At 40.5% G+C, this 27836-nt stretch overlaps 1 protein-coding gene across 2 annotated transcripts; it reads left to right on the forward strand.

Moving 5' to 3' along the window:
* The first annotated feature begins 1753 nt into the window (after positions 1-1753).
* On the forward strand, positions 1754-27409 carry LOC146961878 (uncharacterized). 2 transcript variants are annotated; one of them, XM_085770953.1, is made up of 3 exons: positions 1754-4425; positions 7144-7665; positions 22938-27409. In XM_085770953.1, the coding sequence occupies exons 1-3, from the start codon at positions 1764-1766 to the stop codon at positions 26999-27001; spliced, it is 7248 nt and encodes a 2415-aa protein (XP_085627079.1). In that variant the 5' UTR covers positions 1754-1763; the 3' UTR covers positions 27002-27409. The 2 variants fall into 2 exon arrangements, with proteins under 2 accessions (XP_085627079.1, XP_085627080.1); XM_085770954.1 differs by lacking the exon at positions 7144-7665 and having other exon boundaries at positions 1754-5418; positions 25902-27409.
* Positions 27410-27836: the final 427 nt, after the last annotated feature.

The following is a 27836-nucleotide window of genomic DNA, read 5'->3' on the forward strand; positions in this document are numbered from 1 at the left end:
TAATGGACAGTTATCCTCTCTGCAAGAAAATAGGTCTAAGTCTGTGCGTGGACAGAGACAAACCAAAAGTCAAACTAGACACCTGTACATTGACATGGGGGGTTATGAGGGAAATAATTAATTTTGCCAAAAGATTGAGTGGAACAAAAAATAAAAAAATTAATGATGTTCTTGAACACAACTTTAACTTTGGTATTTTTCAGCGCCAAAATTCTAATGCTGCACATTGGTTCTATTCCATGATAGGACGACCAAACAAAGGGCCCACATGGTTCAATGATGTTTTTGTCCCCTTTCCACAACCATGCAGAGAATCTACAGATGTCGTTAGACAGTCAGAAAATCAAGTTTGGTTCCCAACACCACAGCTGCAGGAGAGCAATTTAACAACTCAGTTAGATCAAAGAGGACTGTCTGGGGGTAAAGAGAAGACAGATGTTCCAATGCCATGTTTGTATGTGCCATACAAATATGACATGGAGGAAGAAGAAATGGAATCAGAGAGCAACATGTGGAAGTTGCGTGCAAACCGTGTACAACAAATCCTTTTCTCACTAGACGAGTACTGCACATTCAAAAGATCAAGAAGATTAGGCCTGGAATACAATGTTGGATTTGGCCCAAAACAAAACTTGAGTGCTGACTTGTTGAATAAGTCAACACTGTATGAAATTGCTAAATTTGCCTTGGCAATGAGTTCATCCCAGGAAGATTTCATCATGGAGATCCTTGAGTACAACTTTGACTTTGGACAGTGGAGTGAAGACCAGAGAAAAAGTTTTGCATCTGAGCTCATGAACAGAGTGAGACAACTTACGAATTCTGACAGTGAAGTAAAATATTCAAAAGAGGTTTTTGCGCTTCCTTGTCTGGTGTCATCAGTTAACATGGCCAGTGTCAAACCTGGAGTCGGCATTTCATCAAAAACGACCGAGTGTGATGCTTCTGCCTTGTGTTCTCCTGATTCCCACACTGGAACTAAGGATAACAGAGTGGACCCCCACCCTTTCTGCAAGGACATTGGTCTCAAACTCAATGTAATCTCCAGTCAACCAAATGAAAGAATTAAGTTCACTAAACTGACCAATGGAGCCATGACTGAAGTGACAAATTTTACAGAAAAGTTGTGTGGAACATTTGATCAGATTTGTCTGGATATCCTCAGACACAACTTTGATCTTGATCAGCCAAATGGAGATTTTGACCTTGCCAGAAGTATTCTTGCACAAATTCCTGCTTTACTGGAACACACCCGTCTAGCAGCTTTTCTAAAAAAAGGGGACATGGCAGATGTCTTAGCCATGGCAATGGGTTGTTGGAAAAATCCAGATTTAGATGCACAAAATCTATTAAATCTAACAGGCTCCATGGAAATAAAGCACACGATTAAAGATCTGCCGGCGATGAAGAAAGACTGCCAGAACAACTCAAATTTAGATACATGTAGTACTGACTTTTCCCAGGCTCCAATCACTTCACCAAATGTAGGGTGTTCCACTGACATTGAACAAGACAATGAGGCAAATGTATTGCTATGGACATTGCGGGAAACTCAAATTCAACAAATCCTCTCAGTTCCTCATGTCGAACATTGTCCATTTTATTCTTATTCCAGATGCAAGAAGTTAGGTATTGATTTCAATGTGGCATCTGGGATAAAACAAAATTTTGATCCATCCAAATTTCTGACAAATGGGATCATGGTTGAAATCAACACTCTTGCTGAGGCACTTACCAGTAAATCATCCCACAGGAAGTTCATCATGGAAATACTTGAGTACAATTTTCATCTAAATTTGAACAATGAGGTCTGCCGCAATGTCTTTGCTCAGCGTGTTTTCGACAAAGTCAGAGCACTTGGTCATAGAGAGAAAACGAGAACCCTGAACATGCCTTTTGAACTCCCTGACACAAGATCTATGGATCAATCCACTCATCCAAAAGGTATATATTGCCCCAAATGTTATCAAGACAGAAAATCTAAACTTGTTCAGGATCCATCTGATCCTGTGAATAAATTTCATCATCATCCACATCCCATGACTGACACAGTCTTTTCTGAAGGAAACAGCTCAGCACACAAGTCTACAAAGGATCTGTCCACTGCTTTCCAGGCAGAAGAAGAAAAGATAATGAACAGTTTCCCACTCTGCAAGAAAATAGGTCTAAGCCTGTGTGCACTCAAAGACAAACCAAAAAGTAAACTTGACCTGCATGTATTGACAGAGGGGGTTATGAGGGAAGTGTTTCACTTTGCCAACAGATTGTGTGGAAGAAAAATTGAGCTCATGAGGGATATTCTTCTACACAACTTTAACATTTACATTCAGAGCCAAGATTTGAATCCTGTAGAACTGTTGCAGAGAATGGCACTTCTTCACAACGGCCCAACATGGTTCAATGACATTCTTGTTATTCAGCCATGTCCCAAGAGAGGTCCTAGAAATAAAAGGAAAGATGACTCTGCCGTGCAGAAAAATGAAAGGAAGGAAACAACCCAAAAAAGAAAGCAGGCACTGCTAACAAAGAAAGAAGAACCTGCCATGTTGACTGATCTTAGTGGTGCTGTCAAAGTAAGGACATGTCAGATACTCAATGCAGAAATGTTTCCACTCTGCTCAAAGATCGGTCTGGACCTAGACGTGACATCAAAATCTGAAAAAAATGAGAAAGTTTTTTTAACACCACCGCTGCAGGAGGAGAGCAAACAACTTCTTGCCACTAGTACCAGAATCAGTCCTGGGTTTAAAAGTGAGCTGTTTTCCTTTCAGACAAATATCTTTGAAAAAGGATCAGCTCTATCCCGCGTGGAAGTCCCACTGTTTGAGTTAGAAGTGAACAGAAGAACTCGATCTGGCCTAAAAAGGAAACTGGAAAAAAGATCTCTTCCAACAAGAGAATGTGTCACTAAACGGCACAGACCAGCAGAGGCTGAACAGGAAGAGACAGATGAACTGTCTCATACCTTCAATGTGTGTGCCAGTCAACCAGTGGAAGATAATTGCAACTACATGTGTCCTTTAGACTCAGATGAAGCCATGGATTCGGAAAATGATGGCAATGGAGATGACTTACAAAAGCCAACAATGTCTGACATCCACAGTGACCCAGAATCAAGTTGTGTGGGCACACATGAAACGTTCTTCGCCACCACTGATGTTTCCTCCATGTTTCCAACATTAACAACTCAGTTAGATCAAAGAGGACTGTCTGGGGGTAAAGAGAAGACAGAGGTTACAATGCCATGTTTGTATGTGCCATACAAATATGACATGGAGGAAGAAGAATTGGAAACAGAGAGCAACATGTGGAAGTTGCGTGCAAACCGTGTACAACAAATCCTTTTCTCACTTGACGAGTACTGCACATTCAATAGATCAAGAAGATTAGGCCTGGAATACAATGTTGGATTTGGCCCAAAACAAAACTTGAGTGCTGACTTGTTGAATAAGTCAATACTGTATGACATTGCTAAATTTGCCTTGGCAATGAATTCATCCCAGGAAGATTTCATCATGGAGATCCTTGAGTACAACTTTGACTTTGGACAGTGGAGTGAAGACCAGAGAAAATGTTTTTCATCTGAACTCATGAACAGAGTGAGACGACTTACAAATTCTGACAGTGAAGTAAAATATTCAAAAGAGGTTTTTGCGCTTCCTTGTCTGGTGTCATCAGTTAACATGGCCAGTGTCAAACCTGGAGTCGGCATTTCATCAAAAACGACCGAGTGTGATGCTTCTGCCTTGTGTTCTCCTGATTCCCACACTGGAACTAAGGATAACAGAGTGGACCCCCACCCTTTCTGCAAGGACATTGGTCTCAAACTCAATGTAATCTCCAGTCAACCAAATGAAAGAATTAAGTTCACTAAATTGACCAATGGAGCCATGACTGAAGTGACAAACTTTGCAGAAAAGTTGTGTGGAACATTTGATCAGATTTGTCTGGATATCCTCAGACACAACTTTGTTCTTGATCAGCCAAATGGAGATTTTGACCTTGCCAGAAGTATTCTTGCACAAATTCCTGCTTTACTGGAACACACCCGTCTAGCAGCTTTTCTAAAAAAAGGGGACATGGCAGATGTCTTAGCCATGGCAATGGGTTGTTGGAAAAATCCAGATTTAGACACACAAAATCTATTAAATCTAACAGGCTCCATGGAAATAAAGCACACGATTAAAGATCTGCCGGCGATGAAGAAAGACTGCCAGAACAACTCAAATTTAGATACATGTAGTACTGACTTTTCCCAGGCTCCAATCACTTCACCAAATGCAGGGTGTTCCACTGACATTGAACAAGACAATGAGGCAAATTTATTGCTATGGACATTGCGTGAAACTCAAATTCAGCAAATCCTCTCAGTTCCTCATGTCGAACATTGTCCATTTTATTCTTATTCCAGATGCAAGAAGTTAGGTATTGATTTCAATGTAGGATCTGGGATAAAACAAAATTTTGATCCATCCAAATTTCTGACCAATGGGATCATGGTTGAAATCAACACTCTTGCTGAAGCACTCAAATCATCCCACAGGGAGTTCATCACAGATATACTTGAGTACAATTTTCATCTAAATTTGAACAATGAGGTCTGCCGCAGTGTCTTTGCTCAGCGTGTTTTCAACAAAGTCAGAGCACTTGGTCATAGAGAGAAAGCGAGAACCCTGAAAATGCCCTTTGAGCTCCCTGACACAAGATCTATGGATCAATCCACTCATCCAAAAGGTATATATTGCCCCAAATGTTACCAAGACAGAAATTCAAAACTTGTTCAGGATCCATCTGATCCTGTGAATGAACTTCATAATCATCCACATTCCATGACTGACACAGTCTTTTCTGAAGGAAACAGCTCAGCACACAAGTCTACAAAGGATCTGTCCACTGCTTTCCAGGCAGAAGAAGAAAAGATAATGAACAGTTACCCACACTGCAAGAAAATAGGTCTAAGCCTGTGTGCACTCAAAGACAAACCAAAAAGTAAACTTGACCTGCATGTATTGACAGAGGGGGTTATGAAGGAAGTGTTTCACTTTGTCAAAAATTTGTGTGGAAAAAAAATTGAGGTCATGAGGGATGTTCTACTACACAACTTTAACATTTACATTCAGAGCCAAGATTTGAATCCTGTAGAACTGTTGCAGAGAATGGCACTTCTTCACAACGGCCCAACATGGTTCAATGACATTCTTGTTATCCAGCCATGTCCTAAGAGAGGTCCTAGAAATAAAAGAAAAGGTGACTCTGCTGTGCAGAAAAATGAAAGGAAGGAAACAACCCAAAAAAGAAAGCAGGCACTGCTAACAAAAAAAGAAGAACCTGCCATGTTGACTGATCTTAGTGGTGCTGTCAAAGTAAGGACATGTCAGCTGCTCAGTGCAGAAATGTTTCCACTCTGCTCAAAGATCAGTCTGGGCGTAGACGTGACATCAAAATCAGAAAAAAATGAGAAACTTATTTTAACACCACCGCTGCAGGAGGAGAGCAAACGACTTCTTGCCACTAGTACCAGAATCAGTCCTGAGTTTAAAAGTGAGCTGTTTTCCTTTCAGACAAATATCTTTGAAAAAGGATCAGCTCTATCCCGCGTGGAAGTCCCACTGTTTGAGTTAGAAGTGAACAGAAGAACTCGATCTGGCCTAAAAAGGAAACTGGAAAAAAGATCTCTTCCAACAAGAGAATGTGTCACTAAACGGCACAGACCAGAAGAGGCTGAACAGGAAGAGACAGATGAACTGTCTCATACCTTCAATGTGTGTACCAGTCAACCAGTGGAAGATGATTGCAACTACATGTGTCCTTTAGACTCAGATGAAGCCATGGATTCGGAAAATGATGGCAATGGAGATGACTTACAAAAGCCAACAATGTCTGACATCCACAGTGACCTAGAATCAAGTTGTGTGGGCACACATGAAACGTTCTTCGCCACCACTGATGTTTCCTCCATGTTTCCAACATTAACAACTCAGTTAGATCAAAGAGGACTGTCTGGGGGTAAAGAGAAGACAGAGGTTCCGATGCCATGTTTGTATGTGCCATACAAATATAACATGGCGGAAGAAGAAATGGAAACAGAGAGCAACACGTGGAAGTTGCGTGCAAACCGTGTACAACAAATCCTTTTCTCATTAGACAAACAGTACGGCACATTCGAAAGATCAAAACGATTAGGCCTAGAATACAATGTTGGATTTGGCCCAAAGCAAAACTTCAGTGTCTACTCTTTGACTACTTCTGTCCTGCTCGAAATTTCTAAATTTGCCTTGGCAATGAATTCATCTCAAGAAGGTTTCATCATGGAGATTCTGGAGTACAACTTTGACTTTGGCCAGTGCAGTGAAGACCAGAGGAAAAGTTTTGCATCTGAACTCATGAACAGAGTGAGAAAGCTGAAAAATTGTGAAGATGCAGTCAAATTTTCAAAAGAGGTTTTTGAACTTCCTGATTTTCTCTCATCAGTCAACATGGCCAATCAAAGCATGGGTAGTGTTACACCTGAATTCAGCTGTATGTCTAGTGCAACAGAGAGTGATGTTGTTCCCACATGTTCTTCCGATCCACATGCTGAAACTAAAGAACACAGAGTGGACCTTTATCCCTTCTGCAAGAACATTGGTCTGAAGCTCAATGTAATCTCCAGTCAAGAAATGAAAAAACTTGACATCAACAAATTGACAAATGGAGCAATGACTGAAGTGACAAACTTTGCAGAAAAGTTGTGTGGAACATTTGATCAGATTTGTCTGGATATCCTCAGACACAACTTTGATCTTGAGTCTCAAAATGAAGACGCCGACCTTTGTAAAACTATCCTCACCCGCATTCCTATTATAGTGGAGCACCAAAATCTCTCAAATGCAGCAGGTTTCAAGAAATTAAAAAACACAAGCCAAGATGTCTCATCACTGGTGATGGACTACAAGGAGTGCCCGAATTTAGATACATGTAGTACTGCGTCTTCCCAGGCTCCAACGATTGACCAAAGTGTGGGAAGTTCCACTGACAATAATCATCATAATGAACTCAATTTGTTGATGTGGAAATTGCGGAGTAATCAAACAAAACAGATCCTCTCAGTTCCTCATATGGAGCATTGTCCACTTTACTCTTACTCGAGATGCAAGAAAGCAGGCATTGATTTCAATGTGGGATCTGGAATAAAACAAAATTTTGATCCATCCAAGTTTCTGACCAATGGCATTATGGTTGAAATAACCACTCTTGCTACAGCACTGGCGTCATCCCAAAAAGAATTCATCACAGAGATATTGGAGTACAATTTCCATCTGAAGTTCAACAACGAGCTTTGCCGTAGTGTCTTTGCACTTGAAGTTGAAAGGAGCTGTAGTACGTATTTAAAAACTAACAAAACCCAGTTTTTGAACATGCCTTTTGAGCTCCCTGACTCGAGAGTTATGGATGAATCTACTCATCCAAAATATTGCCCCAAATGTTATCAAGACAGAAATTTAAAACTTTGTCAGGACAAATCTGACCTTGACCACCTTCAGCATTCTGGTCCACATTACATGGCTAATACTGTTTCTGTAGAAGCAAACTGCTTGGAACAAAAGCCTGAAAAGGATCTGTCTGCTTCTTACCAAGCAGCTGAAGAAACAATAATGGACAGTTATCCTCTCTGCAAGAAAATAGGTCTAAGTCTGTGCGTGGACAGAGACAAACCAAAAGTCAAACTAGACACCTGTACATTGACATGGGGGGTTATGAGGGAAATAATTAATTTTGCCAAAAGATTGAGTGGAACAAAAAATAAAGAAATTAATGATGTTCTTGAACACAACTTTAACTTTGGTATTTTTCAGCGCCAAAATTCTGATGCTGCACGTTGGTTCTATTCCATGGTAGGACGAACAAACAAAGGGCCCACATGGTTCAATGATGTTTTTGTCCCCTTTCCACAACCATGCAGAGAATCTACAGATGTCGTTAGACAGTCAGAAAATCAAGTTTGGTTCCCAACACCACAGCTGCAGGAGAGCAATTTAACAACTCCGTTAGATCAAAGAGGACTGTCTGGGGGTAAAGAGAAGACAGAGGTTCCGATGCCATGTTTGTATGTGCCATACAAATATGACATGGAGGAAGAAGAAATGGAAACAGAGAGCAACATGTGGAAGTTGCGTGCAAACCGTGTACAACAAATCCTTTTCTCACTTGACGAGTACTGCACATTCAATAGATCAAGAAGATTAGGCCTGGAATACAATGTTGGATTTGGCCCAAAACAAAACTTGAGTGCTGACTTGTTGAATAAGTCAACACTGTATGAAATTGCTAAATTTGCCTTGGCAATGAATTCATCCCAGGAAGATTTCATCATGGAGATCCTTGAGTACAACTTTGACTTTGGACAGTGGAGTGAAGACCAGAGAAAAAGTTTTTCATCTGAACTCATGAACAGAGTGAGACGACTTACAAATTCTGACAGTGAAGTAAAATATTCAAAAGAGGTTTTTGCGCTTCCTTGTCTGGTGTCATCAGTTAACATGGCCAGTGTCAAACCTGGAGTCGGCATTTCATCAAAAACGACCGAGTGTGATGCTTCTGCCTTGTGTTCTCCTGATTCCCACACTGGAACTAAGGATAACAGAGTGGACCCCCACCCTTTCTGCAAGGACATTGGTCTCAAACTCAATGTAATCTCCAGTCAACCAAATGAAAGAATTAAGTTCACTAAATTGACCAATGGAGCCATGACTGAAGTGACAAACTTTGCAGAAAAGTTGTGTGGAACATTTGATCAGATTTGTCTGGATATCCTCAGACACAACTTTGATCTTGATCAGCCAAATGGAGATTTTGACCTTGCCAGAAGTATTCTTGCACAAATTCCTGCTTTACTGGAACACACCCGTCTAGCAGCTTTTCTTAAAAAAGGGGACATGGCAGATGTCTTAGCCATGGCAATGGGTTGTTGGAAAAATCCAGATTTAGACGCACAAAATCTATTAAATCTAACAGGCTCCATGGAAATAAAGCACACGATTAAAGATCTGCCGGCGATGAAGAAAGACTGCAAGAACAACTCAAATTTAGATACATGTAGTACTGACTTTTCCCAGGCTCCAATCACTTCACCAAATGCAGGGTGTTCCACTGACATTGAACAAGACAATGAGGCAAATTTATTGCTATGGACATTGCGTGAAACTCAAATTCAGCAAATCCTCTCAGTTCCTCATGTCGAACATTGTCCATTTTATTCTTATTCCAGATGCAAGAAGTTAGGTATTGATTTCAATGTAGGATCTGGGATAAAACAAAATTTTGATCCATCCAAATTTCTGACAAATGGGATCATGGTTGAAATCAACACTCTTGCTGAGGCACTTAAATCATCCCACAGGGAGTTCATCACAGAAATACTTGAGTACAATTTTCATCTAAATTTGAACAATGAGGTCTGCCGCAGTGTCTTTGCTCAGCATGTTTTCGACAAAATCAGAGCACTTGGTCATAGAGATAAAGCGAGAACCCTAAAAATGCCCTTTGAGCTCCCTGACACAAGATCTATGGATCAATCCACTCATCCAAAAGGTATATATTGCCCCAAATGTTATCAAGACAGAAATTCAAAACTTGTTCAGGATCCATCTGATCCTGTGAATGAACTTCGTCATCATCCACATCCCATGACTGACACAGTCTTTTCTGAAGGAAACAGCTCAGCACACAAGTCTACAAAGGATCTGTCCACTGCTTTCCAGGCAGAAGAAGAAAAGATAATGAACAGTTACCCATGCTGCAAGAAAATAGGTCTAAGCTTGTGTGCACTCAAAGACAAACCAAAAAGTAAACTTGACCTGCATGTATTGACACGGGAGGTTATGAGGGAAGTGTTTCACTTTGTCAAAAATTTGTGTGGAAAAAAAATTGAGCTCATGACGGATGTTCTACTACACAACTTTAACATTAACATTCAGAGCCAAGATTTGAATCCTGTACAACTGTTGCGGAATATGGCACTTCTTCACAACGGCCCAACATGGTTCAATGACATTGTTCTTATTCAGACTAAGAGAGTTCCTAGAAATAAAATGAAAGATGACTCTGCTGTGCAGAAAAATGAAAGGAAGGAAACAACCCAAAAAAGAAAGCAGGCAATGCTAACACAGAAGGAAGAACCTGACATGTTGACTGATCTTAGTAGTGCCAGACATGCCTGTCTTGTTGATGTGCAGACTAATATGGAAGTTGAAGACAAGGCATACGACTCAGTGCAAGAGAGACAAAATAAGAAAACTGGTAAATCTCATCAGAAAAAAACTGCTGTTCAGCAGTTGAGATCCCGTTCACCTGTCAGCCATTATAATGTTTTTGATGTCAACACGTACAAGGAACTGTGGATGTATGAGGGCACAGCATCCCCGAAACATCCTGAGACAATAATGCAGGTGACCAGGAGTCCAGGGAGACATGTGTGTGACGGGCCTCTCCAAGAAATCATACAGAAAAAAGAGGATGAAGATGATTCACATTACGGTGTTGTTAAACCAGAACCAGTCACTGCTCAGCAACTGAAGTGCTGTTCAGACGTCAGTAATGCCTGTCTTGTTGATGTGCAGAGTAATGCAGAAGTTTGGTTACATGAGGAGGACATCAAGCCCCAAATATACGCTGAGACAATACAGCAGACAGGGAGTCCAGTGAGTGGAGTTTGTGATGGTTCTCTCCAAGACGTACAGATCAAAGAGGATGAAGATGAATCATATCATGTTGCTGTTAAACCTGAACCAGTCACTGTGGAAATAAGTGAACCTGTGGGATCCCTTGGTTATAGTTTGTTAACCATATATCCACCATCTGAAAGCAACATAAAAACAGAAATAAAAACAGAATCAGAAACAGAGGAGGCCCAGTATCTGGCCGGACCACAAGTATCTGAAGGATATGGTGTTCTAGCTGTATGTCCAAACACTGAGAGCAGTGTGAAAACCGAATCAGACACTGACGATGTGTAGGATCCCAAGTATTCTGCATTATAACCGCACAGCAGGACACTGACAGTACTTAAATTGAAATGGAGAAAGAAAATATGCCAGTTGTGTCCAACCGTTATGATGTTGTCTGTGTTCAAAAACAGAAGTTAGTAGACATTAAACAGGAATGATATCATTATGATTCACACGTGAGGTATCTTACAATGAACAGAATAGTGGTGTTAGCTGTATTTTTCTGAAAACGGTTCTGTCAGAGAATGTATCGTATTACTACAAAAATGTAAACAGATCTTTTCTTTCATTCTGTTGTATATTTTTTGCCTTTCTGATTTTGTTTTAAAAAATAATTGTACTACACTGCACAAGATACTATGAAAATTAAAGTGTCTACTGTATTTTTTCTATACACATAAATATTTTTCGAGTATCTCCATTTTTGTGTCTTCATCTTTATTTCTTTAAAAAAAATTTAATATTCAGTTTGAGCAATTAAAGGGAAAATATTTTGAGCTCTGTACACAATGGAATATATAACATGATATTTAGCTCTAAATATGAGTGGGAAATTATGTTGATCATGATTCACTGCTGTAATTTTGAAAATTTTTTTATCTATGGTACAGAAATTAAAGGTTGAATATGGAGAATTCTTATTAAAAACTATATATATTTTTTTTAATTATACATCCACGGGCGTTTAGAGGGGTGCAGATTACAAGTTTATTAGATTAGATAGACTTTATTATTAGACTCCAGGTCCATTTAAAAAGACAAACATACATACACATTTAAAGCTTCAGTTGGTAACAATTATTCAGTCATATTTGCTGGAACTGTCACTATATTCTGATGGTCAGACATTAAATGAGTAATTTAGGACAAAATCCAACTCCTCTGGCTCCACCTACAGCCTGTAATCGTATTTGCCAAAATCCACCGCGCCCGACGATTCTCCACCAGTCAGGTAGAGGGAGCAGGAGGAGCAGCCAATCGCCGCTCCTACACGTCGTGCTATGGATACGGTACATCTTTTTTTTTTTTTTTTTTTTCTCTGTGGGTGCGTTTATGGCTACTTTGTGTGTGTCTGTGTGTGTGTGGGGCGCTTGGCAGAGGTTCATAAAGGGACCTGACGGAGTATTGTCTTGAAATTTCCGACCAAGTCGCGGAGTTTACTTTCACTTTCGTCAACTTACCAACTGGAGCTTTAAAGGAGGCTGTCATACCAGTGTTTCCACATAGCTGACATGGTATCTCACAGCACTGAGACCAGGATCAGACAACAGCATTAAGACAGAATTTTGTGTCTCATTCAGTCGACAGATTCATTTATACATCAGTTTCCGCAACAGAGCATGAAATGCATTTCCTAGCACTTGACAAAATAACTCACTTGCACTGCACCACCTTTATTTAGTATGTCTTTTAATGGCAAATAGTGAAAAGTTATTTACTCCACTGACAAAACAATTGAGTAATGAGTAGGGTAACAGTCAGATTCACAGAAGGTAGTCGCGATCAAAATACATTACAATAATACACAATTTCACATTGAATATTATAATAATATAGCGATGTTAATGTGGCTCTTTTCATATATTAAAACTAGATTGCTCTTGTGTATTTTTTCCACCACACTCATCACCATGATTTCAGAGGTGTGTGACAACCAGAGAATTCACCGGAAGGCCATGCCAAACATCTTAGAATAAAAACCGTGAATAAAGTAAATCTAATTTTATTCGCTACAAATGTGTCATTGCCAAATGACTCGTTGAGTACGTATGGCCTATTAATTTCCATCACTTCAGTTTTGGTTAGCAGTTATTGTGACTGACAGCAAGCACTAAGATAGTCAGATGATCATTATTCTGAATTTTAAGGTAAACATTGATGCCCTTATAATAAAAGGTGATACTGGTAAAAATGTAACCAAAAGAAATAGTGAGCTGGAGTAGGTGACGGAAACGTTATGGTTAGAATATGAAGAAACTTTTATTTTGAAGTCCCCGCGATCTGCCGTTTCTTTGCTTCCTGTGAACTCCGGGTTGTATCAAAGTCCTTCCTGCGGTGGTATTCAGAGGTTTCCGTCGTGGGCTGACGACAGGACATTACCACGCGTGGTGCCAAGAAGAGAGACCAACCGACTGTACATTGTTTGGTAAGTCTACCTCCGCCTGTCTCGTCCTTTTTCTATCATTGCGGAGAATGAACCTCTCTCATAGGAAGTCGACCACAGCGACGGGTGGAGATGTTCAGTGTCTGGACCGAACTCTGCGATTTAACTTATAGACCGAATCGCCTTGTTGTTTACAACTAAGTTAAGTTACTTCCGGGTAGAAAACCAGCACGTAATTTGAATGAGAACAGTAGTAACGAACGAGAGTTTAGCTATCACATTTTTCACGCCCTATCACCGTTTAAATAAATCTGAAATGATGTGTGGTATTTATTCAGTTTGAGGGAATCACCGTGTCGAGAAAGCATCAGTGGCTGCAGCAGGGACAGCTAACGGCGGTAGCTAAGCTAACATCAGGACGGTAGCTAAGCTAACATCAGGACGGTAGCTAAGCTAACATCAGGACGCCAGCTGTTAAAACCCTCCCGTTTAGCTCAATCATGTTGTAACCCTATGGTTGTTGTAACTAAGGTATCCGCTGGAGAAAATATTTTTCCATTTCATGGATCGTTTATTGAGTCACTGAGTTATTAAAGTTAAACAGGTAGGCTAACCGTTACTAATTACAAAAACGTGCACACAGAAATAGTAATGTTTGTCCAATCACTGGTTTTATAAACTTTACAAACACCAGATTATTCTAAATGGCGATGTAGTGATATGAAAAATTAGATATAGCGAAACTCGTCCGTCGCCATTGTTCTCATGCTGGTTTCCTACCCGGAAGTATAGTTGTGTGTTGTTTTGGTATGCAGCCGAGATTTTTTTTAAATTAAAGTGGGTTGTGCGATGAACGCCTTTTAAAGTGCATGAAGAACTCACTACAGGCCAAGGCAGCCATAACACGTGTATGAAGTCAGCCCTCGTTGTTTGGCGGTGGCCTACTACACATTACGGGAAGAGCAAGAAAATACTGGTTTCAAACATAGACTGTGGTTTCAAAGTGTAAGCAAGCTTCAACGACCTCAGGATGTCAACAAGAAACATCAATTCAATCGCATTTCAGTAGAAAAGCCATCGTTAACTTTTCACTGTTCGTGGTTGTTATGGACCATGATAGATATATGGACAGGATGTATGGAACCCCGACGCGAAGCGATATGGCATTTCAGAATAAAAGCCCCCTGAACTTTAATATTTGATGATTTTCTTGTTTCTGCGTGTCATCCTGAGGTCGAGTACTATCAGTTGGTCTTACTGTAGATGGAGCAAAGAGAAATGTGAAAGTTCGTAGGTCTTTTATTCTGAAATGCTACATCAGATTGACCCTTTGGATTAACCAGATTTTTTCTGAGTGACAGGCTGAGGTTGAGTCCTATCAGTCTAAAGTGGCACGGTTGAGTAATAACGAGTAGGTTTACAAAAATATATATATATATATATATATTAAAAAAATATATATATAAAGTCCCGGCCCTAATGTGTGTGTGTGTGTGTGTGACAGGCTGAGGTTGAGTCCTATCAGTCTAAAGTGGCACGGTTGAGTAATAACGAGTAGGTTTACAAAAATATATATATATATATTAAAAAAATATATATATAAAGTCCCGGCCTGTGTGTGTGTGTGTGTGTGTGTGTGTGTGTGTGTGTGAGAATGTACTACATGGAGCACAGTGAATGTACTACATGGAGCACAGTGAATGTACTACATGGAGCACAGTGAATGTACTACATGGAGCACAGTGAATGTACTACATGGAGCACAGTGAGATATGAAAGTTCAGAGGGCTTTTATTCTGAAATGCGACGTCAGATTGCAAGCTTGATTTTACTTTGAAATCAGTCCTTTCTCTTGCCCTCTGCTCTTGCCATGATAATAGGATGTGCGCGCACCGTAAACCAAATTGTTTCAAAGTGAGGGACTGTGTCGAGTATTGTGCCTGCCAAAAACTGATTCATGCCTCTGGTGTTGTAGGACATAAAGGGATATTTTGCCCCAAAATAACTTTATATCACTCAGCAGAGTAAGATAAGATTTGACCTCAACCAGTGCTTAAATGTGTAAAGGGACATTACAAAAATCAGGCTATTTCGCCTGCCAAAAGCTGATTCATGCCTCTGGTATTGTACATAGAAGGATATGTTGCCCCCAAAATGACTTGGGATCACTCAGCAGAGTGAGCCTACATGTTTAAGAAAGTATTTTACACTGTACTGAAACGTAATCATCAGAATGTAATGACAAAAATGTTTGACATCTAAATATGAACATGATCTGACCTGTGTCCACTATTATGATTGAATTCATAAGTTTTGAGGGGAAAAAAAAGAATGTATTTTGAACAGACGGTCGTACAGACAAACATACAGCCAAACTGAAACATAGACAGACAGACGTACAGACGTACAAAACCAACTTTCACCTGGGTCAATGACAGCATTAGTCTTCCGTTTCATTCTCGTGAATTCAGCAGATATGACTGTGAGTCACTGACTTATTGTTTTAATGTTGTAGCCTAATAGTCTGATGTTTACATTGTAGTGTCCCTTTACTCATTTTCAAGTGGTAAAAAGCACTGGTTGAGGTCAAATCTTGTAAATCTTACTCTGAGTGCTGAGTGATATAAAGTCATTTTGGGGCAGAAAGAAGAGCAGTTAAAAGTCTGTATGCATTCATAAGCATAACAAGATCTATGTGTTGGTGTTACATATTGAATATTGTAATTATATATCCAAACATATACAGCTTTTAGTGGCCATATCTGAATTATCCACATGAAAATTAGGTTATATACCTAAACAAGAATGTCCATGTGCAGTGTTTCCCCCAGAAAATTTGTTAGTTAAGGTGGTGTCTGACCTGTCGACGGGGGGGGGGGGGGGGGTAGCGCGGAGATCTGTTGACGGGGGGGGGTCGCGCGGAGATCTGTTGACGGGGGGGGGGGGGCGGATCGATCGACGGGGGGGGACGTGCCATGCCGTATTAAAGTTTCGCTTTCAACACGCGCTGCTGTTATGCGTGCGCGCTTCTCTGTGGTGTGTATGTGTGTGAGAGGATGCGGCCATCGTCCGTCCGACGGGGGGGGGGAGGCGGCGGCGAATATCGCTACATTTTTTTTTTTTTTTTTAAGATGTTAGTTTAGGCGGCAGCTCTTTGTTGTTAAGGCGGCCGCCTTAACAGGAAAGCGCTGCGGGAAACACTGATGTGTATTTTTTTATATATATTATATGTGTATATATATATATTCTTTTTTTTATGCCTCTGGTTTTGCTCACAGCCTGTGTGCGTTTTCCAAGTCAGTTTCCTGTGATGTGTCTTGTTCTTGTTATTGTGGTGCACTAAACCATAATAGACTCACTACTGCCCCCTGAGGCCGGAGGCATTGCTGGCACTGATGGTTGAGAGTCTGGTGTCCATGGACACTTATTGCCCACTTAAAGCAAAACTAAAAAAATGTTTGATGTGGGTTTGTGTGAGGTATTTATCTATTGTCCATGTATTACCTGCAGTAAGTTGAGATCAGCCAGCTGCCATCTGAGAGCACAGATGGGAGAACTGGCACTGGAGCCAGTCAGTGTACTTCTGTGGACAGGGTCATCTCCAAAACAGTCTTTTCAGTCTCACCCCACCCCATCTTTTTTCACGCTTAATTCAGAATGTTTTCACTTCTTTATCCTACTGTTAAACAGCTTTTTCATGTGGAAAGTTCATTTTTCACACATTGAACTACTGTATTCCTACACGCAAGTGCACCTATTCTTAATTCTGTTAGACTCAAATTAATTGCGCAAATGACCATCGCAACTGAAATCCTGACTCATATCGCGATCCCATTATCTGACAAAATATTTAGCAACACATTTTATGGCTAATTGGCTTGTTTGGAAGCACACATTTAGTGTCCATCGTCTCCCACACAGTGTGTGAAGGAATAAGATAACTGCTGTTCTCAGTCTTTTATGAATTCTGTGGAAACAATACATGGAATAATTGACAAAATTAAAATTGTGTTTCATTCAGGGCTACGTCAAACCAGCACAATCTCATCACTGATTGGATGGATATCTAAGACGTCAGTACAAAATGTGGCCCTGAGATGTTGGAGCAAGTCACAGCTGAGCTGATCATGTTTTCCAAGGTGAGTTGCAAATCCAACAGTATCCATTACCCTCCAAGTCTTAAGCCTGGTTTATGCTTCCGCATCGTGTAGACGGCATACCTACGGCGTAGACCCGACGCCGTCTTTGACCATTCAAAGTTCTGCATCGAGGAATGCGTTGCTTCCGGTCACAGTAAACAATGGCAACTGAAAAACAAACGCTTTTATTGCAAATGTTGAAGCGCAGACGACAAAGAAGACGTTTGCGGAGGTGGTCTGTCCGACCAGTCGAACGGGTGAATTACCACACTGACGCTCTGAGTGGACCAATCACAGTCCTTGCGGTTCGCGTCGACACAACGCATAGTCAGGATTTTCTGGAGGTGCACGTCAGGCTACGGCGTAGGGTTCGCGTAGGGGTCTGCGTCGACGCTGTAGCTACGCTGTTGCCGCGACGGAGAAGCATAAACCAGGCTTTAGGAGTGAGCAGAGATAATCAGTTGACGTTTTAAGAATCATGAGACATAGGCCTAACTCCTAAAGGATCAGGTTTTGGGGAGTACACACTACAGGATTCTTCAAACCCTCACAGATTAGGAGACCACACACTTAATGATGGCAAAAGACAGATCGCACAAGATCTCTCTCTTCTGATCTTATAGTGTGTGGTGTGCACTACAGAGCGGTTCTTCAGCAGAGTATCAGGTTCTTCATGCTCGATATTCCATATCTCACGTGGTCAAACGTGACTTCAGTGTAAACAAACACGGTGGACCAAAGCCTATTACTGGCAGGAAAAAAATAAAAACGACTATGGAAAAAGTCATGGAGACGGTGGGAATATGGGTTGTATGCATTACAGCGCAAGTCACAAATATTACAGATGGTCTGATACCCGAGTCACCATGACAACAGTTAAAGCAGAAGTAAGCGGAACCCTACCATTGTACAGGCCTGGCGGGCCCCCAGGCCAACGAGATCCCCCGCCAGGCCAAAAAAAAAATAATAATAATATGGCAAAAATAAGCGACATATCCATTCATTCAGAAATCAATAATCATTTCTGTTTCTGTGCAGCCCTGTTCTGCAACGCGAGTTAACTTGCTTCACTGCCTAGTAATGATACGAGTGTGCGAGCATATTATGTGATGTTGAGGTTTGTAGCAAGTAAACTACTGGAAAAAAGAAAAAATATCGCGCGTGACAGACGCGCGTCATGCGAGACAGACAGGGGAGGGGGGAGAGAGAGTGAGAGGAGGGATTGACGCGGAGCAAAGGGACTGCCTGGTGGGATCCAACTGGGTCGCTGCAGCAGGTGTGCTCTACCAGGTGAGATGTACGTCGCTCGCGGCTCGTCGTATTTAATCCGCGATTTCAGCGAGCGTTTACTGAAGGTGAGCGTCCTGACGCTGCTTCTTTAACGCCGCCGCTGTTTCAGACTCGGGGCAGACGCACGCAGTAACAGTCACCTGTTACCGTTTAGTTACCATACCGACGAGCTGACCTGTCCTTTTTACGTTACGGTATAACCCTCTTCAACTGAACTATACAGCTGTTAGATGACTGGCTGTTTGCCTGTCATTGTTGTTTCAATGTCCCACATCCTTGAGTTTTACAGGGGCATCTCAATAAACTAGAATAACATGGAAAAGTCTAGGCTATTTCCAGTAGTTCAGGTCAATTTTTTTTTTTAATTGGTCCTGTCTAATAATATTTATTTTAGATACTGAATTAATACTGAAGCTAAATTGTCCACTGCAGCATGTGAATGCAAAATCTGATTGGAGGAGCCAGCTATCTGTTAAAATGTTGTCGAGGTTAATGTTTTTGGCAATTAAAGGCCCTTCAGTTCAAGATTTCAACTGCAATTGGGCATTAAACACCTGGCTCACCTGTTCAGATAGGGGACGGAGGGTGTAACTGCTACTGGTCAAATAATGTGAACTAGCATTTAATTTTGCATGTCTGCAATGGTTGCCATTTAAATGTAATTATAAATAATGATAAATACTTCTTTCCGAAGAAATAAGTGTTGTGTGGTGTTGTATACAGTCAACAGGAAGGATTTTAGTAAGATATAAATCAAGAGCGAAAGTATGCACCACACAGCCAGAAAAAAACCCTCTTACCCCTTGGACGCACTGCACGCGGAAGCTGGGCTTCGGAACTGAAACTCCCTCCGCTCCAGGGCGCTGCACTTCGGTTCCGCATCTAGTGCGTCCAAGCTGTCAGGCAGGGCAAGTAAGAATTTAGATGGGGCAAGTAGATTTGAGAAGTACTTGCCCGACAGGACAAGTAGGAAAAAACCTTAATGTCGGACCCTGATGTGGGGCTCCTTTTATATTTAATAGAGGGGGGTGCGTGCTGTCCCACGCGCCTCGTCTGTTCAGGATTTTTCTTTGAGTACCACCGGGCCTAAAAAATATTCTAGGGGAAACACTGACTTACATAGAGTGTTTGGTCCGAAACACAGGTCTGTCAGTCACTCTGCTCTGCTGTTAGCCGAGGAGAAAACTTTTATTTTATTTCCTTGTATCCTACAAGCTTTATCCAATGAGGAGAGAGAACGGCATGAAGGGCTGTGTGTGCAGACAAGGGATGCGCGTAAATGTGGTGACGTAGGGACGAGGACCAATACATCCATGACGAGGGCGGGGGCTGCTAACTCCATCGGCTGACAAGAAGTCAGAAAAACGACCGGATCGCTTACTTCTGCTTTAAATAAAAATCAGTCAGCTGATTCAGCTCGTGTCTTGATTGGTTGTTGGTCCGGTACACGTGACATTACACACTGTGCGTGCTCGGAACACCCCACACACTACAGGATTTCTAGTCACAAATATTAAACATGTTCATTATTTCCGATCTCTCCTTCCGACGCCATCATCAGATAATCGGGCCTTTGTTGGCTTTGATCGTAACAGGGACATGGGGATAAAAATGAACCTGTAGTGTGTACCCCCCTTTAGGTCTGACTAGGTATAACTTGCTTTTAATGTGTGCAATTATAGTGACCAAGAGAGGTAGGGAGCTAGAGATTTTTGTATGATCCAGTTTCCATTCTTGAAATACTAACATTGAGCTTTGTATTTATACCTTTTCACAATAAGCACACACAGGTGTACATTATTCCATCAACTTTGTTTTTAAGTTTAAAATAGCTCAAACTTTGCAAAGTAGTGGAGGTATATCCAGGTCCTGCTCTACACACAATAGTTATAAATAAGCCCTTCAAGGCCCAACACAATGATTGATGTCATGTTTTTTTTGTTGTTGCTGTTTTTTAGCAGTCCAAATATCCAAGTACACTAACAATAAGACACATAATTATCGAAATCCTCTCTGTTACTCTGAACTATGTGACATTACAGTCAGATGAATGGGATGCTAATATATTTACATTGAGCATAACTTATGTCTCAGATATAATATGTATCATATATACATTTCCCCTCTACCTACATACAGAAAAGGCCAGCAGATCCAGAAGATCTCTGAGGATGGACAACACGGACAGTCAAAAAAATGAAGTTTGGTTCCCAACGCCACAGCTGCAGGAAGAGGAGCAGCAACTTGTCACCACTGGTACCAGAATCTGTCCTGAGTCTAAAAGTGAGCCATTTTCCTTGCAGAAAAATACCTTTGAAAAAGGATTAGCTCTGCCCAGAGTGGAAGTCCGTCTGTTTGATTTAGAAGTGGACAGAAGAAATCGGTCTGATCTAAAAAGGAAACAGGAAAAAAGCTTTCTTTCAGCAAGAGAATGTGTCACTAAACGGCACAGACCAGAAGAGGCTGAACAGGAAGAAGCAAATGCACTGTCTCATCCCTCCAATTTGTGTACCAGTCAAACAGTGGAGGATGATTTCAACTACATGTGTCCTTTAGACTCAGATGAACCCACAGATTCAGAAAATGATGACAATAGAGATGACTTCAAAAATCCAACAATTTCTGACATCCACAGTGACCCAGAATCAAGTTGTGTGGGCACACATGAAATTGCTGGGAGTAAAGAGAAGAGAGGGGTTCCAATGCCATGTTTGTATGTGCCATACAAATATGACATGGAGGAAGAAGAAATGGAAATGGAGAACAACATGTGGAAGTTACGTTCAAACCGTGTACAACAAATCCTTTTCTCACTCGACGTGTACGGCACATTCAACATAACAAGAAGATTAGGCGTAGAATACAATGTTGGATTTGGCTCAAAACAAAACTTCAGTATTCACTCTTTGGGTAATTCCATGTTGCTTGAAATTGCTAAATTTGCCGTGACAATGAATTCATCCCAGGAAGATTTCATCATGGAAATTCTTGAGTACAACTTTGACTTTGGCCATTGGAGTGGAGACCAGAGGGAAAGTTTTGCATCTGAGCTCATGAACAGAGTGAGAAAGCTGAAAAATTGTGAAGATGCAGTCAAACTTTCAAAAGAGGTTTTTGAACTTCCTGATTTTGTGTCATCAGTCAACATGGCCAATCAAAGCATGAGCATTGTCAACCCTGAATTCAGCTGTACGTCTAGTGCAACAGAGTGTGATGTTGCTCCCACATGTTCTTCTGATCCACATGATGAAACTAAAGAACACAGAGTGGACCTCTATCCCTTCTGCAAGGACATTGGTCTCAAGCTCAATGTAATCTCCAGTCAAGAAAAGAAAAAACTTGAAATCAACAAATTGACCAATGGAGCCATGACTGAAGTGACAAACTTTGCAGAAAAGCTGTGTGGAACATTTGATCAGATTTGTCTGGATATCCTCAGACACAACTTTGATCTTGATCAACCAAATGGAGATTCTGACCTTGCTAAAATGATTCTCGCACAAATTCCTGTTATCCTGGAACAAAGACGTATAGTAACTTTTACTTCAGTCTCCAAGAAAAAGTACACAATAAGAGATTTCTTAGCCATGACGGCATTTGGTTATCCCAAAAACCCAAATTTAGATGAACACAATCACAAAAATCTGACGGGCTCCAAGGAGATAAAGCACACAGTTGAAGATCTGCCAGTGATGAAGAAAGACTGCCAGAACAACTCAAACTTAGATACATGTAGTACTGGCTTTTCCCAGGCTCCAATCACTTCACCAAATGTAGGAAGTTCCGCTGACACTAAAAAAGACAATGAGACAAATTTATTGCTGTGGACATTGCGCCAAACTCAGATTCGGCAAATTCTCACAATTCCTCATGGCGAACATTGTCCATTTTACTCTTTTTCGAGATGCAAGAAATTAGGCATTGATTTCAATGTGGGATCTGGAATAAAACAAAATTTAGATCCAACTAAATTTTTAACCAATGGGATCATGCTTGAAATGACTGTTCTTGGTGCAGCACTGGTTTCAGCCCAAAAAGAGTTTATCACAGAAATACTAGAGTACAACTTTGATCTGAATTTGAACAGTGAGGTCATTCGCAGAGCCTTTACTCATCACCACCTTCACAAAATTGGATTACATGCTTTCAAATCTGAAAAGATGAACAACCCTGTTCAGCTCCTTGACCCAAACTCTGTAGATCTATCTACATATCCAAAAGGTAAATATTGCCCCAAATGTTATCAAGACAGAAAATCTAAACTTGTTCAGGATCCATCTGATCATCCACATTCCATGACTGACACAGTCTTGGCTGAAGGAAACAGCTCAGCACAGAAGCCTACAAAGGATCTGTCCACTGCTTTCCATGCAGCCGAAGAAAAGATAACGAACTGTTACCGACGCTGCAAGAAAATAGGTCTAAGCCTTTGTGTGAACAAAGACAAACCAAAACGTAAACTTGACCCGCATGTAGTGACATGGGGGGTGATGAGGGAAATAGCTTTTTTTGCCAAAAGATTGTGTGGATTGAAATATAAAGTAATGAATGATATTCTTGAACACAACTTTAATTTTGGCATTTTTCAGCGCCAAAATTTTAATCATGCACTTCTGTTCCATCAAGTGGTGCGCCGAAAAAACCACGCGGGGCGGCCCATATGGTTCAGTGATATTTTTGACATGTTTTCGTGGCCATACGTAAACTCTACAGATGTCGTTAAACAGTCAGAAATATGTACTGCAGAGCAAAATGAAAAGAAGGGAACAACCAAAACTAAAAAGACGGCGCTGCCTACAAAGAATGCAGAAAGATCTGAGAAAGATCTGCTGTTGATGAAGAAAGATTGTCAGAACAACCCAAATTTAGATAAATGTAGTACTGGCTTTTCCCAGGCTCCAATCAAATCCCAAACTGTAGGGAGTTCTGCTCACATTGAACAAGGCAATGAGCTAGATTTATTGCCGTGGACAAGAAATATGACAAAGTGGAGGGAGGACTCTGCCATTCAGAAAAATGAAAGGAAGGAAATTACCAAAAAAAGAAAGCTGGCACTGTTAACAAAGAAGGAAGAAGCTGCAATGTTAAGAGAATATACAGGAGCTGTGAAAGCAAAGAAATGTAAGCGGAGTAGTGGAGACTACCATCCCATTTCCAAAGGAAAAGCCAATGAAAGAGTACTGTTTGGAACTGCAGAGAAGACAGAGATTCGGGAAAATGTTTCATACAAATTTGACATGGAGGAAGAAGAAATGGAAACAGAGAACAACATGTGGAAGTTACGTACAAACCGTGTACAACAAATCCTTTTCTCACTCGACGAGTGCTACACATTCAAAAGATCAAGAAAATTAGGCCTAGAATATAATGTTGGATTTGGCCCAAAGCAAAACTTGAGTGCTGACTTGTTGAATACAACACTGTTTCAAATTGCTAAATTTGCCTTGGCAATGAATTATTCCCAGGAAGATTTCATCATGGAGATCCTTGAGTACAACTTTGACTTTGGACAGTGGAGTGAACACCAGAGAAAAAGTTTTGCATCTGAGCTCATGAACAGAGTGAGAAGGCTCAAAAATTGTGAAGATCCAGTCAAACTTTCAAAAGAGGCTTTTGAACTTCCTGATTTTGTGTCATCAGTCAACATGGTCAATCAAAGCATGGGCAGTGTCAACCCTGAATTCAGCTGTACGTCAAGTGCACCAGAGTGTGATGTTGCTCCCACATGTTCTTCTGATCCACATGATGAAACTAAAGAACACAGAGTGGACCTCTATCCCTTCTGCAAGGACATTGGTCTGAAGCTCAATGTAATCTCCAGTCAAGAAATCAAAAAACTTGACATCAACAAATTGACCAATGGAGCCATGACTGAAGTGACAAACTTTGCAGAAAAGTTGTGTGGAACATTTGATCAGATTTGTCTGGATATCCTCAGACACAACTTTGATTTTGATCAGCCAAACAAAGATTTTGACTTTGCCAGAACTATTGTTGCACAAATTCCTGTTTTCCGGGAACACACCTGTCTAGCAGCTTTTCTTAAAAAAAAGGAAATTGTTGATGTCTCAGCCATAGCAATGAGTTGTTGGAAAAATCCAGATTTAGACGCACAAAATCAATTAACAGGCTCCGAGGAAATAAAGTACACTACTAAAGATCTGCTGGCGATGAGGAAAGACTGCCAGAACAACTCAAATTTAGATACATGTAGTACTGACTTTTCCCAGGCTCCAATGACTTCACCAAATGTAGGGTGTTCCACTGACATTGAACAAGACAATGAGGCAAATTTATTGCTATGGACATTGCGGGAAACTCAAATTCAGCAAATCCTCTCAGTTCCTCATGTAGAACATTGTCCATTTTATTCTTATTCCAGATGCAAGAAGTTAGGTATTGATTTCAATGTGGCATCTGGGATAAAACAACATTTTGATCCATCCAAATTTCTGACTAATGGGATCTTGCTTGAAATCGTCACTCTTGTTGACATACTAAATTCATCCCACAGGGAGTTCATCACAGATATACTCGAGTACAATTTTCATCTAGATTTGAAAAATGAGGTCTGCCGCAGTGTCTTTGCTCAGCATGTTTTCGACAAAGCCAGATATGTTGCTCAAAGACCCAAAATAATAACTCACCTGAACATGCCTTTTGAACTCCCTGACACAAGATCTATGGATCAATCCACTCATCCAAAAGGTACATATTGCCCCAAATGTTATCAAGACAGAAGTTCAAAACTTGTTCAGGATCCATCTGATCCTGTGAATGAACTTCATCATCATCCACATTCCATGACTGACACAGTCTTTTCTGAAGGAAACAGCTCAGCACACAAGTCTACAAAGGATCTGTCCACTGCTTTCCAGGCAGAAGAAGAAAAGATAATGAACAGTTACCCACACTGCAAGAAAATAGGTTTAAGCCTGTGTGTGCTCAAAGACAAATCAAAAAGTAAACTTGACCTGCATGTTTTGACAGAGGGGGTTATGAAGGAAGTGTTTCACTTTGTCAAAAAATTGTGTGGAACTAGAATTCAGCTCATGAGGGATGTTGTTCTACACAACTTTAACATTTACACTCAGAGTCAAGATTTGAATCCTGTACAACTGTTGCAGAGAATGGCACTTCTTCACAACGGCCCAACATGGTTCAATGACATTGTTATTATTCACAAGACATTTCCTAGAAATAAAATGAAAGATGACTCTGCCGTGCAGAAAAATGAAAGGAAGGAAACAACCAAAGAAAGAAAGCTGGCACTGCTAACAAAGAAGAAAAAAGCCGCCATGTTGACTGATCTGAGTCGTGCTGTCAAAGTAAGGACACCTAAACTGACTTTTGCAGACAAGTTTCCACTCTGCTCAAAGATAGGTCTGGACCTAGACGTGACATCAAAATCAGAAAAAAAGGAGAAACTTGATTTAAAGCTATTGACCACAGCTGTAGCAATGGAGATCTATAAATTTTTGATGAAGAAACCAAGACACTATTACCCAAGCACTCTGTATGACATCCTTGACTATAACTTTGATATAAGCTCACAGAATTACAGACGTTGGGAATTTTCTATTGCTGCGTTATCTGAAATCAAAGTTGTAGCCAAAACCTACCAGAGGAATTTGCACATAGCAAATGAGGTCTTCAAACTACCATTTGTGTTTGAACAGAAAGCGTCAAATGGATCAATACAAGAGAGAAAAAATTCCAAAGTATGTGTGGAAGAAGCAGAAAAGACAAAAAATAAAGAGGGCAAAGCTGCTCAGGAACTGAAACGTCGTTCAGATGCCAGACATGCCTGTTTTGTTCATGCTGCTGTTCAGCAGATGAGATCCCATTCTCCTGTCAGCCATGTCAATGTTCTTGATGTCAACACGTGCAAGGAACTGTGGATGTATGAGGGCACAGCATCCCCGAAACATCCTGGGACAATAATGCAGGTGACCGAGAGTCCAGGGAGACATGTTTGTGACGGGCCTCTCCAAGAAATCATACAGATAAAAGTGGGTGAAGATGATTCACATTATGGTGTTGTTAAACCAGAACCAGTCACTGCTCAGCAACTGAAATGTTTTTCAGACGTCAGTAATGCCTGTCTTGTTGATGTGCAGAGTAATGCAGAAGTTTGGTTTCATCAGGAGGACATCAAGCCCCAGATATGCTCTGAGACAATAAAACAGCCTCTCCAAGACGTACAGATCAAAGAGGATGAAGATGAATCATTTCATGTTGCTGTTAAACCTGAACCAGTCTCTGTGGAAATAAGTGAACCTGTGGGATCCCTTGGTTATAGTTTGTTAACCATATATCCACCATCTGAAAGCAACATAAAAACAGAAATAAAAACAGAATCAGGAACAGAGGAGGCCCAGTATCTGGCCGGACCACAAGTATCTGAAGGATATGGTGTTCTAGCTGTATGTCCAAACACTGAGAGCAGTGTGAAAACCGAATCAGACACTGACGATGTGTAGGATCCCAAGTATTCTGCATTATAACCGCACAGCAGGACACTGACAGTACTTAAATTGAAATGGAGAAAGAAAATGTGCCAGTTGTGTCCAACCGTTATGATGTTGTCTGTGTTCAAAAACAGAAGTTAGTAGACATTAAACAGGAATGATATCATTATGATTCACACGTGAGGTATCTTACAATGAACAGAATAGTGGTGTTAGCTGTATTTTTCTGAAAACTGTTCTGTCAGAGAATGTATCGTATTACTACAAAAATGTAAACAGATTTTTTCTTTCATTCTGTTGTATATTTTTTGCCTTTCTGATTTTGTTTCAAAAATAATTTTATTACACTGCACAAGATACTATGAAAATGAAAGTGTCTACTGTATTTTTTCTATACACATAAATATTTTTGAGTATCTCCATTTTTGTGTCTTCATCTTTATTACTTTAAAAAAATTAAATATTCAGTTTGAGCAATTAAAATGGAGAAAGAAAATGTGCCATTTGTGTCCAACCGTTATGATGTTGTCTGTGTTCAAAAACAGAAGGAGGTAGACATTAAATAGGAATGATATCATTATGATTCACACGTGAGGTATCTTACAATGAACAGAATAGTGGTGTTAGCTGTATTTTTCTGAAAACTGTTCTGTCATCGTATTACTACAAAAATGTAAACTACAAAAATGTAAACAGATTTTTTCTTTCATTCTGTTGTATATTTTTTGCCTTTCTGATTTTTTCAAAAATAATTTTATTACACTGCACAAGATACTATGAAAATGAAAGTGTCTACTGTATTTTTTCTATACACATAAATATTTTTGAGTATCTCCATTTTTGTGTC

Source organism: Trachurus japonicus, chromosome 24, assembly GCF_045865225.1.
Source record: "Trachurus japonicus isolate A0001 chromosome 24, Traja_1.0".
NCBI classification, from domain to species: Eukaryota; Metazoa; Chordata; class Actinopteri; order Carangiformes; family Carangidae; genus Trachurus; species Trachurus japonicus.